The sequence below is a fragment of the Amphibalanus amphitrite genome, unplaced genomic scaffold, assembly GCF_019059575.1.
Source record: "Amphibalanus amphitrite isolate SeventyFive unplaced genomic scaffold, NRLGWU_Aamphi_draft 000819F_arrow, whole genome shotgun sequence".
Lineage (NCBI taxonomy): Eukaryota > Metazoa > Arthropoda > Thecostraca > Balanomorpha > Balanidae > Amphibalanus > Amphibalanus amphitrite.
In genome coordinates this window covers 121833-137607 of record NW_024882313.1, presented here as the reverse complement: position 1 = coordinate 137607, position 15775 = coordinate 121833, and the positions used below count along the sequence as shown (strand labels likewise).

Genomic DNA, 15775 nt, shown 5'->3' with positions numbered 1-15775 from the left:
CGTGCAGTGGGCCGTCTCGCCGGCCCGCCCCGTCCGACCGGCCATCCGTCAGCGGAGGCCCGTGCCCTTCACCCTCCCCGAACTCTCCCCCGAGACCCCCGCGGACTGATATCGCAGCGCGGATATCGGTCAGGGGATATAGAGCGGGACGGACCGACGTCATAGGAGCCAACGTCACCCACTCGGTGGCAGGAAGGCTCATATCCGACATCCATCCATTGACTGTATTTTCCGCGCTTGTGGTTAACTTTATGACATTGCCGAGTGTTCTGCGCGGGGCCCTTGCTTGACTCATTAGTCATCACAGCACTAGTTACTTAGTACATTACTTACTGAGCTGCTCTCTCATACCTATACAAGCTCAGTAAGCTTACTATTTTTTATGTTCAAAACTAAAAATATTGATAAGTAGATATATTTCCAGGAATTTAATCTGCCATCTAACAGCCCGCCCACAGCCCACTTGAAGGGGCAGTAGGTACTTACCCACATGATGGCTTGCTGTTACTGTTGCAGTTGCGCGCGATGCACTATCAAGTTCAAATGTGTTTATCTATAGCACTCGTGTCTCCATCCGCCTTTCCCCGTCAGCGCCGTGTAATGATGGAGGTTGCCCGTACCCGGCGGTATTTGGCTGATGGCCGGCGCCGCGAAACATTCCCATTAGCTGCAGCTTTGACGACCGGCACCCAATTCGGCTAATGCGCGTCAGACTCCAATCTGGTTAGCGTTTTTAGCCCTTTGTTAGTGGAGGCTAACTAGAGCTATTAGGGTACTAGTGATGGATTCCACCATGGTTTGGTCGGGAACCCATTGGGTGTGGTATCTGCCCTAATGAGCATTTGGCAACAGGTCTACCACTATCTTAGCTCACTTAACCGTGACAGATCATCAACCTTATTTGCTTTGAAACGCGTTAAAATAAACTAAAGGAAAGCAGTTTGCTTTGTATTCCTAGACAAAGCACGTCAACAAAACACCTCAGTGCGACTAAATTACAAACATCGACGAAGGCTGAAGCGACTAATTTCGAAACAATTTAATCTAATGATTTATCCACAGGGCGTTCAGGGCACCTGTCTCTGACAGGTTACTTACAACCCCTTTCCTTTACACATGGAGCTCCGCACCGCGCTGGCTCTGGCCGCGTTGGCGTTGGCAGGCGGCGGGCCGGTCGCGCCGACCGCCGTTCTATCCCGCTGCCCCGCGACGGCTGTGTCCGTCGAGTCATTGTAAATGAGAATGACACGTGTTAGACAACGGCGCCGTATGTGTTGATGGCTCCCGCGGTGGGCTGGAAACACGGCGCGGCAGCGACTCTGCGGGATGGCCCCCGTGGCCACTGGCTCTGCTTGCTGGTTCTGGCGGCCACTGGCTTTGTGGGTCGCCCCCGACGGCACCTGCCGGGATGTGGTCGATCCCCACGCTGCAGACCGCGGTACCGGACGGTGGGGTGGATGCCTATACGGTAGGAGAATATGCGGTATACTCTGTGCGTGCGTGACGACACGCACTGTCAGTCAGCATGGGCTGAGGAGGCGATTGGCGGACTTGTTGCTGTAATGACGCACACGCACAAACAACACATCAACGTACTTACATATTTCATGTGGTACCCAGGCTGCGTCACTTTGACAATGTCGCCAGTCGGGTGATGAGACTGAACATAGACGTTACAACTGCTGCCCTTGGTACTGCTCAAAACAGCAATAAAATCAAATTATTTTGGTACAAAGTCGCAGCTTTTATTCTGGATTTCATAGTCATGAGTGTGGTATGCTTCATAAGAGCGAGGACGGCCATTTCTGAAATCATGGGCAAGGCTGGCGGCTAGCTTTCAAGGAGCGCTGTTTTCACGCAAAGCAAACAGTCTAGTTAGCATTCAGGGCGCCGTCGGTGGTTAAGCGACGCGTCAATATTTACCGGCGGTCGTCTGTTGGGTCGTTGTCTCACAGGACAATGCACAGACACCAATGCCGCCGTTGTTTTTACAGCATTGTCTAAGGAGACATGGAAGGGTGCTCTGAAATGACTCACTTCCTTGATACCTATGTAATGCTAGAGAGAAATCGAGTTTTCATGAACCACGAGCAAGGCACTTGCGTTGCAACGTGGCAAATAATCGCAGTAGGTATATACCTACATATGTACATAGGTAGTTGCATAACGGACACACTAATCAACACAATGACGCTAACAATAGTCTATGCAAGTAGGTGGAAAATTAGCGAATAATGAGGATGTCGATAAGCCTAATACGTCACACGTGACGCTCAATGGAAGCTGTTCCATCAATTGATGACTGATACGCTGCGCGCGTGAGGGTGTCACTTGTTTAGCCCCCAGTGCCCGTTGTCAATGACGCGTCCCAACCAAAACAATGTGCCGGTGAACACGCCTGTAGCTGCGCCACCGGTCGCCACGGGGTGATAATGAACCTATTAATATCCGTCCGCCAAGTCATCGATCCCAACAGGCCCGCGGCCGTCATGGGCAGCCATGGACAGCGAGACAAGGGCGCCTTTGGCTATCGATGGACAGGACAGCCACGCGCCAATTTCATGCAGGGAAGAGCCAGCACGCTGGCCATTCCGGAATAACAGACGATACATGCTATCTGATTTGGTGAGTGTTTATATAGCGTTGTTTGCATACATGCTATCGATTGGGCTCGTACCGCACGTCTTGCGATGGTGCCGGTTATGGGGTCAGGACGACTGTTTCATATTGTGGCCATGTGGGAACTGGTGGAACTATGGAATGACAGCACAGGCCGCACAAACTGTGGTAATTGCAGTGATAAATCACTGCTTCTTTAACAGATGATAAATCGCATGTCTTTACTTTGAAGCTGCTGTGAAGGATATACGAGGCAATTTTGCGATATTTGTGAACGGTTGCTTAGAGATTGATACGAATGTCTTCAGTTACACATCCTTTCTTGTGAGATAGCATTAGCAAGTAACTATACCTATACAAGAGCTATTAATTCTATGTCTATTGAATTCAGTTTTACTGAAAACACGTATGCCTACGCGAATATTTGGAAGCGCTGGGCTCTTGTCGGTTGCAAACCACGTCAAGCACATCTCACGTCAGTTGTCCGTAAGTCACGATCTCCATTCACGGTTCACGAGTAGACGTGTCACGACTAACAACTCACAATACTTTAGAGTTGGAAGTGCCGCGAAACTCTACCGCCGTCGCGGACAAATCCCTAAAACAGTCCTCATGATCGACATCACTGTTGTTATTGGCGACCACGTCTGTCGCCCATGGCTCAACTGTCGACGGGGATGGAGGGGGGGGGGGGTTGGACTCAGCAGGCAAAGGAGGCGATGACCAGCACCCGACAAGCGATGACCAGACTGACTCCAAGGACTAATCTGTTTGTGGTCCAATGAAAGCTAAGTGCAAATGTGTTGCATGTGTTTGTTAGCATGTACCAACTGGAAGAAACGGATAGACGGACATGAAAATAATGTTTACAGAATACCTTATTCATAGATGAAATATCGATAAATGCATGCCGGTGTCCGAAAATTGTACATACAATGCTTTTATTGGGGCAGGTATGAATGAGCATGCTCATCGACACGTTAGCATGAGCAGAAAAATCAGCACTTTTTAAGATCGTTTAAATATCATCAGTATTTAACCCTGTTAGTGGCGGGTTCCGGACAAAATATCGAAAAGCAAAATATCGAATAGCAAAATATCGAAGACAAATTATCGAAGTGGCAGAATATCGAAAGCAAAATATCGAATGCGCAAAATATCGAAATCGCAAAATATCGAACCGCAAAATATCGACATCGCAAAATATCGACATCGCAAAATATCGAATTGCATAATATCGAATTGCAAAATATCGAACTCGCAAAATATCGAATAGCATAATATCGAAAGCAAAATATCGAAACGTGAAATATCGAAAGACAAAATATTGAAAGACAAAATATCGAAAGACAAAACATCGAAAGACAAAATATCGAAAGACAAAATATCGAAAAGGCAAAATATCGTACGCAGAATATCGAAAAGACAAAATATCGAACGCAAAATATCGAACAGACAAAATATCGAAAGACAAAATATCGAGAAGGCAAAATATGGAACGCAGAATATCGAAAAGACAAAATATCGAACGCAGAATACCGAAAAGACAAAATATCGAACGCAAAATATCGAACAGACAAAATATCGAACGCAAAATATCGGAAAGGCAGAATATCGAACGCAGAATATCGAAAAGGCAAAATATCGAACGCAAAATATCGAAATGACAAAATAACGAACCCAAAGCGTCGAAAAGGTAAAATATCGACTTGAAATGGCCCTCTGCGGACTCCTTAGAGCTCTATCGAACTCTGTCAAAATTAACGGTTTCGCTCGACAGATCTTCCGGGGCTATCAAGTATCAAACACCGTTTGAGTTTTGAAAATCGGTCCAGTAGCTTCGGAGATAGGAGGGGGGGCTCCAAATAGCCCCCCCCCCAGTCAGTTGTGTTATGAAATATACGCTCCAGGGGCCTACCTGCCTCTAAGACCCCTGTAGTGACCGACGTCGCTATCTCCTTCTCGTGCCGCACCGCCCCGCCATAATGTAGTGACCGACGTCGCTATCTCCTTCTCGTGCCGCACCGCCTGCCCAACCAGAGCCTCGTGTCCCTTCACCGAAGACTGTATTCACCTTCTCAAGCAGTCCCTTTTATGCCCTCTGTCCACGTCCGCAAAACCCGTCACGCAGTCACCACTATAGAGGACAACACAACTGTGGCGCACAACAAACTGAATCGTCTCTTCCAAGGCCGCGGATAACGCAGTCACTAAATCACTGCCGTATCCGATACTACAACCCCACACATACTTTTGGGGTCCAAACGCTTGCTCCTGAAGGCCCCACTGAGACTCCTTTCCTCTATTCAGTCCTCCATACTGGCTCTTTCGGCTAAACATCGGCTCCTGGTGCCCATCCCAGCTTTGGAGGGTCTCCATACAGGCTTTTTTGGGTCCGATGCCAGTCTCTGAGAGCCATCAAAAGCCTTTCGAGCCTACGAGTATACTGCTTTCTGAAACCCTTCAGCAACTTCTGAGGGACCGACCCTGGTCGGAGGGCTCATTCGGTCTGGGGAGTCATGTAGGTCTCTGGAGGAGCCTCTAAGGGGTCGGTTTCCAAGGGTTTTTTAAACACGGTCTTCTAAGAACGGTCTCGTAGGGCCCTTAATGGTCCACTGCGGATCCAGAAAAGTGGGTTGAGATGCTGAGGGTGGTGGCTAGACTAAAACAAGATAAGATGATAAAAACTAGCTGCATTTGCTTCGTTATGCTTTATTTGAGATAGGTACGTACACTGTAATTTCAAATATTTTGCAGAACTTGTGTGGTTTGGGGATAGTTTTCCAAAATCTTCGTTTTTCATAAAGCAATAATAATCACTCTGAAAAATATCGGGGGGGGGGGGCAAAACTTCCAGAGGGGCCCCTTGAGAAAACTTTGCACCCCATCCGAAATTACATTCCGCCGCCACTGCTGAGTTCTACAAAAAATATCAGAGTTTTCCAAGTCTGTCATGGACCCGCTGATTGCTCTTTGAGGCCTACAGATAACAGAGGGCCCGATGAGTTCGACAGAGCTCTAAGGAGTCCGCAGAGGGCCATTTCAAGTCGATATTTTACCTTTTCGACACTGCGTTCGTTATTTTGTCTTTCCGATATTTTGCGTTCGATATTTTGCCTTTTCGATATTTGCGTTCGATATTTTGCCTTTTCGATATTCTGCGTTCGATATTTTGTCTGTTCGATATTTTGCGTTCGATATTTTGCCTTTTCGATATTCTGCGTTCGATATTCTGCCTTTTCGATATTTTGCGTTCGATATTTTGCGTTCGATATTCTGCGTTCGATATTTTGCCTTTTCGATATTTTGTCTTTCTATATTTTGTCTTTCAATGTTTTGTCTTTCGATATTTTGTCTTTCGATATTTTGTCTTTCAATATTTTGTCTTTCGATATTTTGTCTTTCGATATTTTGTCTTTCGATATGTTGCGTTTCGATATTTTGCGTTTCGATAGTTTGCGTTTCGATATTTTGCTTTCGATATTATGCTATTCGATATTTTGCGATTTCGATATTTTGCAATTCGATATTTTGCGATTCGATATTTTGCGATTTCGATATTTTGCGATTTCGATATTTTGCAATTCGATGTTTTGCGATTTCGATATTTTGCAAATTCGATAATTTGCGACTTCGATATTTTGCTTTCGATAATTTGCGTTCGATATTTTGCGCTTCGATATTTTGCGTTTCGATATTTTGTCATGGAAGCTTATAGGGGGGGGGTTGTTTTTATCCACCCCTCAGGTTTTTCGGGAATATCTCCGAAACCGCTGAAGCTACGATGCTGAAAGTTTCTGACTTTTCCTAAAACTAAATTGGGCACATTCCCTGAAAATTTCAAGTTCATAACTTTACCAGGGGCGGCTCCAGAGCACTGGGAATTGGGGGGTCCTATTCGTGAAGCGAGTCATTTGGGCGAAGATCACGATGCTGCACCAGTTTTACGAACAGTGAATGAAAGGTATCATGTGATGACATATACAAAGTTATTGTGCATCCTCTTTTGACACGTTTTTGCTATAATAGGCGGATCCAGGCGTCCAAAAAGGGGGGTTATTTTTTACCTCCCAACATAGGTGCCCTGACACCGCCTATGCATGACCAATACAATTTTAGTCGTTCTCTCATAAGAAAATTGTAACATAACAAGACCATTGCCACCCTTTTTAGAAACAGTACCAACAAAAACCTTATTTACTATACTTTTTGTGTACCCCCAATCTCAATGATCTGTATCCGCCTATGATTTTTGAAAATGCATATTTTTAGGATCCATGTGAATTCCTGGTTCATTCTCTATCGATCGGCAAAAGTTGCGTTAAGATTGGTTCAGAAACCTGGCCGTGATAAACAGTATAAAATGTATCTGCAATTTGCCCGTTTTTACCCCCCTCTACCCCCCCCCCCCTATTGACATTTTATATTTTTTTAGAAATGTAGATCTCGTTGTGCCAGATCGAATGCCGTTTGAATTTTGAAAATCGGCCGGTTGGATCTCGAGATATCAAGGGGGGGGGTCGTAAACAGCCCCCCCCCCCTGCCACTAATATGGGGTAGCCAAGAGCCTGCCACTAATAGGGTTAAGGGACATTGTCAAATAAAAATTGCAGCGTCCGTGTCTTAGCCTGAGTGATTTTACTGAGCGACATTCGCCTTATGGCTATAATGGTCGCATAACACTTCGCGCCAGACATCATCTTGCGCGTCAGTCGAGATGCCTTTGAGATTATGTCAAAGTGTATCATTTTCACACAAGTGAACGTCTTCCCTGAAGCTCAAACTACCTTCAAAGTAATCTTAAAAGGGACTGTTGCGTGTCATTGACACAGCACCATCATCGCGTCACTGGGGTTGCGTTGTCACTCGTAGGTACATACTTATGCAACTCACCCCCGCATTTTCCCTCACCCATCTGACCCCATCACTCCCTGCGTCCCGCCAGGTTACGGTAACATGGCGCCGCGCACTACGCCCGGCCGCCTGTTCTGCATGCTGTTCGCCCTGATCGGCATCCCTCTGACGCTCTCGGTCATCGCCGATCTCGGCGCGCTCTTCGCCACATCGGTCTCGACGCTGTACGCCCGGCTGGCGAAGCGCGCCCAGGCGACGGCCACGGCGACGGCGACGGGCGGCGACTCGAGGTCGGTCGCCCAGCTGACAGAGCGGCAGGAGAGAGCGCTCACCCTGCTGGTGGCCCTGGGGTCGCTGGTGCTGTACATCGCCGTCGGCGGCGGCCTGTTTCTGCTGCTCGAGGACTGGCCGTTCTTCGAGTCGTTTTACTTCTGCTTCGTTACCATGACGACCATTGGCTTTGGCGACTTTGTGCCAGGTGAGCATGGTGGGCTGTAAATAATAGTGCATTTCTGATGATATGGGTCCTGAAGAGGCAATGTGAGACAATCTTCCACTACAATTTTACATAGTGGAACATGATGTCATTTTTTATGGAAAGATCGTTTCAGTAACGTGGGCTTTAGAAACGTGTCTCTATGTCGGCAAGATCCTCACCAAGTGGTGTAAAGGTCGAGTGAATCGCACCCTAAATGTTCCTCCCACTATGCAACAGAAACGGCAAGGCCCTAACAGAAACCTCCTCCACTACCGATTGCAACCAGCTCGAAATTCTGAATTTTCGTGTATGCATTTAGCCGGGACCTCACCTTTCTGCTACAGAGAACTCGGAGTACATGCTGGTGTGTACTCTGTACATTCTGGTGGGCTTAGCGTTGACTACAACCATCATAGAAATTGTACGCCGCCAGTACGCACAATCTTGGAGACAGATGAAAATGCTAACGTCCCGAATACAGGTGAGAGAAAGAGAGAAAGAGAGAAAGAGAGAGAGAGAGAGAGGGAGGGAGAGAGAGAGAGAGAGAGAGAGAGAGAGAGAGAGAGAGAGAGAGAGAGAGAGAGAGAGAGAGAGAGAAAGAGAAAGAGAGAGGCAGATGTAAACACGAGCGACGCCCACTTTTCTATTGCATAACCGAATTCCGTTCCATTGTGTCGCAGCCGCAGCGACAGACCTCACGCGTTTCCAGAAGCATGGCATTATCTCGCGCAATCCGACCGTCCGTAATAGCACGTCCTCCCACGGATATTGTCGCAGGAAATCGAACTGGCCACAATAGCCAGCCTGTTCCCATTCCTATCGGCAGCTCAGAACCGACTTTTCTGCGGCTCCCCCGGTTCCGTCGTGCGCCAATGCTTATTGCCATTTCCCCAGCGGAGAGATGTCCTTATGCATGCTCTCCATGTTTCCTGTCGGATGAATGATTGGCACCATTCTTGGATATACATCGGCGGCAGCTGGGCCCTGCCCGCCACCCAAAATAGACGCTGATGGTATCGCTTCCCCGACGGACACCGTATGCAGACATAGTGATGTTCACTGCGGTAAATTGTTTGATGCTCAATTGATGTAGCTGTTGTGATCGGACAAGACTTGTGTTTCGAGTTTCAACGTCTAGAGATGAGATATTGGCAGTGCTCAAATGGCGTTGAGCATTGACTTTATTTTTATGACCGTCTTTGTAATGTCTCGGTAGTTGTACACAGTCGTACTTTCCCACTTTTGCTTAGGCATTTTATGCATGATGATGCCTGAAATAGACCCCAACTTGATACGCAGTCTCATTTACCCTCTTTGGTTTTTGTCGGCCTCAAATCGCCTTGGATCGGTAACTTTGGTAATAGCATTCATCAGAGAGCCATTAACTGCCCGCACTAACATCCTCCCCGCCTGCCGCCGTTTCAGAGCCTCTCCGGGCCTCTGGCCGAGCACCTGAAGAAGCTCGGCGAGCACGGACACGGCGTCACGGTCGACGGAGACCTGGTGCGCGAGCTCAAGGAGCTGCGGAAAACGATGGCCAGCGCGCGCATCCGCGACGGCCTTGGCTGGGACGACGCTGAGCTGGACGCTCTGAGGCCGCCGCCGCCCGTCGTGCAGATCGTTATATACGAGAGCAATGTGTGACCCCGCCGGAAAAAATAGGGCACAAACTGACAAACTGACTGAGTGGTGGGTGTCGGTGAGGTCTTGGAGTAAGAGAAGCCTCAGTGAGGCCGACTGGTGCGGTAGGTAGGTGGAAAAGTGGGATGGAATGTAGGCACTGGGAATTCCGGATTGCTAGGCGCCTGAGAAGAGATCGGAAATGCTATTACAGAAACGGCAAGATTGTGGTGCTTGCGGAAAGGAGCGAACAGAACAAGACTTTCGTAGTTACTGACAACAACAATGCACTAAAAAATATTGCGTGACAAGGGCCGAAACCTGGCCGATTCCCGGTCTGCATTCTTTGCTAAGAAGGAAAAAAAACAGAAAGGCATGCCACTCAGAAACCAGCAATATAAAACTGCTAAAGACCAAGTCCATCCTGAATGTATGTCGAAAAAATGCATTATTCACATTGTATTCACATTGTTTCGGAACTTTCCCCAATCGACTTGGGGCTATTACAGTTCCAAAAGGATCGGTAACAGCGAAAAACAGTGGCATCATCACATCATACATAGTGAGCACAACACAAATGCCGCAGCCTTAATCAACATAACGAAAAATGATAATAATAATTGCTAACAATTACATTGCAGGCTGCACGTTGAATGTAACATAAAGTGGGATGGTTGTTCGAGATGTTCACAGCCACATTCAAATACACTAACGTACATGTCATCAAGAACGCAGGTATTTAGATTGTCTGTCCAGGTCGGTCACATACAGGGTGTCCCAAAAGTAAGGTCATGATTTAAAACTTAAATATCTCGAGAAGTAAGAGTCCGAATCACTTCCAATTTTAACACGTGCAAGGTACATCCATAAAATTATTTTCTTGCATGCTTAAACCATTTTTGATCATAACTACACCGAGCAGTAGGCATAAAACTGAGAAGGTCGAAATTCAACTCTTAGAGAGGGTCCGTCATTAAAACAAAGGGTAAATACCGCCCAGTTTTCGGCCCTAAGCAGACCCTATCAGCTCGCCCTATCTCTGAACTCAATTAGCGACTAGTACTGAAAAACTTCATTCACATGTGGTCAGCCCTCGTCGAAAAAAAAAACACCCGAAGTAGTGTTCAATTGGTAGAAACCAAGGGTCGGGAGGTGACCTCCCGACCCTTGGTTAAGCCGCCGTCACGCCATGTAGAGAACTACACAACAAACGCCATCGAGGTCGACGTAGTTTGTTCCTTTGTGAGGATTAGCAGAGTGGAAATCACGCAAAGCTGGAGCTCTGAACGCGCAAGTTGGCTGGAATTGGACTGGGAGTGACGATATCCGAATGCAGAAAAGACGGCTAACTTTACGCTAGCGAGAAAAGCTCGATCTCCAAGTCGTGGTGAACTCGTGTGGTGGCCGGTGGGAAAGTTAAGTGGCGAGAAAGTTCGGTGTGAGGAAGTTAAAATGAGAGCCGATCGAGATCACTTTGCATAATGCATGTGTGTATATTACCTTCATGTGTCACAGCTCTCTAAATCACACCCGAGAGGATGGTGAGGAGAGAGTCACCACAATGTGTGCACCTGCAATGCCTGCTCCGGCAGCCGCTGGCTGCAGATGCGTGTCGTAATTTGAGCCGATTAATTTGGCAAGCACATCAAGTGTGTCCTCACTGCCAGTGTCACCCCTTTGCCGCCCCCGCTGTTCTTTCGCCATCCTCTCTCCTCTCTTTCCCGCTCGTGTCGTTCCCTCCCAGCTCGTCCGTCTCTCTCGCTCGCTTGCGGCTACTCTTGCCGAACCGTGCCCCGCCGGCAGGGGTTGTCACTCGCTCAAGCTGCTCCTGGGCCGCCGGAGCAGTTCCGTTATTGATGGCCGTCCGGCTCGTTATTGATGACTGCTCCGCTGTCGGCGCTAATGTCCCGCAGGAGAGCCATCGGCCACATGTTGACTCATGACTCGCAATGACTCCCGACTCCCCGCGCGCGACGCCCAGCGGCACGGGGCGGCACGTGCCTGGTCGCGGGCCTGCTCGTGTGGTGATCTTCGCAAAGTGGTGTGCACGTAGCGTGTGTGCGTCTTTTGGCACAAAATGACTCACGGGACAGTTGACATGGCACGAGTACGATTGGAATTGATATCTAGCGGGTCAACTCTCATTAGCGGATTGTGACGCATGAGCGAGCTAACGTCAATCGTAGAGACACGGTTGCATATGAAGCACTCGGAGGGACTCAATGAGTTGTACACTGGAATGACATGTAGGAATGGCATGTTGTGTTAGCTCAGTTAGAGCGCTTTCAACGTTATTATACTGATCGGCAGTATACTGACTATAGTCACTATCTAGAATAAGTCTCAACTACCAGAGTACCACATGAATGCTGCGTTTTCGCTTCGTTCCAATGTGCGTGAGTGTGCTGAGTGTTCCCTGAAATTGATTGTTGGATGTTGAAGCAGGCCGCACTCTGAATATAGACGAACTTACTTACGTATTGTGTGTTTGTTCGGCAAAGTTACATTTTTCCGACAATGTTGACTATGCAGTCGGCAGCCAATTGGTTAAACTGAGGAGGCAGATATGTTTTGCGTTTGTCTGGTTGAAACCGCAATCGTTTATGTGGAAGCGGGGCGGCTACGCACAAAGTGTCTGGCTTAGCATATTGTTGCCATAAAACATCTGAGATTACTTAACTTCCGCCAAAAACACAGTGAGTGGAACCGAACTTTCAGTGCACATAAGGAGAGGCGTTAGACCACATCCCCTTCATTCCTTGCGTTCAAGCTGAAAGTCCTATGTCGACGTTTTCTCATCATAGCGCAAGTCTCACAAATGCCTCGAGTCAGCGATGAGCAAAACAAGACATCAGCCACGCCTGGAAAATGGAAGAGGCGCCCAAGTATCATCATTAACACGATTGCTGGTCTCCACCGGCGGTGGTGTCGCTATATCGCGTAGCCGCTGTGGCACGTCTTGGTCGGTTTATTTAATCCCACGAAACTGGGAGATCAACAGAGGTCCAATATCATCCGGGGCTTGCCAAACGGATTGAGAGGTAAGTCCGCCATTGCTGGGGCACGAGAAAGGATTTTTGCGGAACAAAAACAAAAGGCAATGTGAGAACTAAGGAATGAACTAGCTTAGTTGAGAGATAATAATTTCGTTCATTTTTGTTCGATACGTTTGCTTTTTTGTCTTGTTAAAAATTATTATTTCAATGTTATTAATCTCAAGGAGATCTTTTGTTGACAAGCCTGTTCATGGACACAGATATCTCACACATTCATGGACATAGAGAACATACACGGAGCTATTAGTCATAACTAAAAACTCTAATTATTGCCCAGATGATGGGTTACTCGCATTCACTTTCGTACGGCGAACAATCGTGCAGGTTTACGGTCCGTCAATCTAATGATCTCTCCGTGCCCGCTGTTCCCAAGAGAACCGCCGGTTACGACTGTGTCTGCGTGCGTACGCGACCATTGGCCACCGCTTGTTGATCCGTTCGTGAGGGCTCTCCTGGCCCCACCGGGTGCTGTTCTGAGTCCCGAGGGTAGCCGGCACTCGGGGAGCGACTCCGTGTGTCTGCGGCGACCTCATCACAGATCGATGGTGGGTGGTTCGGTCGTGGTGTGGCCGGGCCGGCGGACCGACCGGCCACTTCTGATGGCTCGGCCCAGCCGCCGCCCAAGACGGATCACCGCCACCGCCGCCGCCGCCGCCGCCGCCCACATTTAGCCGTCATTAGCATTATCAAATGGACCGAGAAGCGCGTGAGCTCGTCTTCATCCAACACGGCTGTCGACGGCCCGAGCACCATGAATGCCGGCTAATCTATAGACGTTGGCAAAAGAAAACGGTGAATCATGATAGTGAATCTAATCTGTTGACTTGCGACCTTCCTTTGCGAATGCCAACGGGTGAATTTAGCCTAAAACTCAAGCTCGAGGAATACCAAACAATTTTGAGAGGGCCAACAATTAACCGCTCACCACTTAACTAATTTCGGTCGTAGCTGTGATGCCACTAACGGCAGTGATAACGTCACGGTGGCTGCAGAACGCCAGTCATCAACATCCGGGCTCGTCGCAGCCCGACAGCCGGACAATGCCGACAATGGTGCACCGTTCCACGTCCTGTAGCGGCCGCAGTGCGCTGATGGCTGCCACGCACCGTGATGGCTGCCGCTTGGCTGGTAATGTATCCGGATTCAGCCGTCTCTCCGGAACGGGGGTGGCTCGGCAGCCGGCAGCGCGACTGTGCCCTTCCTTCCTCCGCCAGCTCCGAGCGGACTGTTTTTCAGTGTCGTTTTCGGAAATTGGGGTCTGTTGAGACAGCTGCTCGCGGATGGCCTGTCGGCCGTACAGGATGGGTGTGAGAGGGATAACAGAGTATACCAGAGAACGGGTACAGGAGGAATATCCAGTGAGAGGAAAACGAGTCCGACGCTGTCAGATGGTATTTGCCTCAGGGCTGGCGTGTTTCGCGTTTTGGAAGCTTGTGGGTTGGGTTAGCGGCAATGGCACCCGTGTGGAAAACGCATGAAAATGGTTTCGGGAACGCTGTCAGGCTGTCGGGATGGCTCTGTCAGATGTTTGACGCATAAGCATACACTTTTCAATCCAAGATAGCTTATACAATGCTACCTAGACATTTGCATGCAACATACGATGCCAAAAGGTTGACGGCTATTAGATGTAAAATATTGCGAATGGGCTCTATTGATTTTACACAAACATCTGGTATCCACGGGAAAAATTTAATTTCTAATTAGCATAACAGCTTCGATCATTCTGCCGGGTGGCAACCCGATATCCACCGTCCGCCTTCCCGTTTCCATCCCGCTGGCCAAAGCGATCATTATTATGGTTAGAGCCTAACCTCAGCCCTATCAGCCTTCCCCCAGATAACAGCCGCTCAAAGCGTTGCCCACCGCGCTCTCAGACATGTGCATTTCAATGAGCCTCTTGGCTTCCAGCGCCGTTCCCCTGCCAAGCTAATGGTGTCATTCTATCGCCCTTGTATCACACGGCAGGGGTCGGGTGTAAATTGACCGGTCACGGCTCACAGGCTTCCACTCTGTGTGCTGGAGCACTTCGATAATCACCATGGACAGGGCCGTTTAGTAGTAGATTGTGATATCAAAAGCCAACATTCAGAGAGATCAGATGGCTACGTTGAACGTTGTCGTGTGGTGTTGTGTCCAATAGACTCGAGCGTCATTTGAAGGGCTTTCATGAGATGTTGTTGCGAAGAGCAGGTCATTTGGCGCTGGTACTGTGGTCTAGGCTGGTCAACTGAAATAAAAGGTCCCGGGCTCGTTTCGAGAGTTTCGGCTCGTCTCTGGAAGCACCGCACATTTGTCGCTTTATGGCGCCCTTTATCGTGCCAACTCGACCACAATTGAATCGGCAGCTTTTATTGGTTTCCTATGAAGATTGGTATCAAACTGAAACCAGTTAAATTCTTCTACTTCAAGTACTGAACTTCAAATGCCATTTTCCCGTAATGTATCGAAATTCAAAGCGACGATCTTTCTCAAAGCAGCCATTTTCTGCCGAGTATAGATATCATTCGAGCGCTAACAAGCAATCTTGCTTCACCACTTCACAAAGTCACCGGATGAGTAGGATGTAACACCTCCTCCCCAGCGCCTCCACCGTCCGGCAGCCCGACCAGCTGCCCCAGCCGTGCAGTGTCACAGGGTGCCGCTGTTTTCACTGGAATAAACATTCAGCGGGGATGGTAAGCAAGTGCCGGTGCTGCTCTCAGAGTGCCGCTGGCCGCTGGCCGCCGCGCCGGGACGACGTCGCGCTCCGGTGCCTTTCAATGTGTCCCGTGTCCGCTAGGCGCGCGCGGCTCCGAGGAATAGCGTCCGTGTTTGTAGCGCCAAGCGTGTCGTGTATTTGCGCCGAGGAACGCCTCGTTTGTCCGAAACAGACATCAAACAAAAGGAAAACTGTGATGCAAACGACTGTCAGTGCGAAAATAAACTGGCGACGAAATGTTGCCACTTGCCAAGAACTGAAACGAGCAAATATTTTGAGGTAGCGTCGTTTTAGGGCGTTAAGAAAATTCCGAGCTACATCATGCAAATAAAAACTAAAATAGATTCAGGAAGTGTGCTAAGGTGCTTGCAGAAATTGTCTGACGCCTACGCGCAGATTCGTATGACTCAGAAAAGCGGACAGAATAACTAGTTTTATCTTTTAACA

The 15775-nt window shown here is 48.5% G+C and overlaps 1 protein-coding gene across 2 annotated transcripts in view; it reads left to right on the top strand.

Annotated features, from left to right (window-relative positions):
• LOC122366611 (TWiK family of potassium channels protein 7-like) overlaps positions 1 to 12051 on the top strand; it is a 30661-nt gene extending 18610 nt beyond the window's left edge. Inside the window, exons 5-8 of one of the 2 annotated variants that reach the window (XR_006253918.1) lie at positions 7565 to 7951; positions 8296 to 8432; positions 9377 to 9700; positions 10767 to 12051. Coding sequence is in view for 1 of the 2 variants with exons in the window: in XM_043339060.1 (XP_043194995.1) it covers positions 7565 to 7951; positions 8296 to 8432; positions 9377 to 9595 (743 nt within the window). In the remaining variant the exon portion in view is untranslated. Of the gene's footprint in view, positions 1 to 7564; positions 7952 to 8295; positions 8433 to 9376 lie in introns of both variants that reach the window. The other variant, XM_043339060.1, reaches the window with a different exon arrangement.
• Positions 12052 to 15775: the final 3724 nt, after the last annotated feature.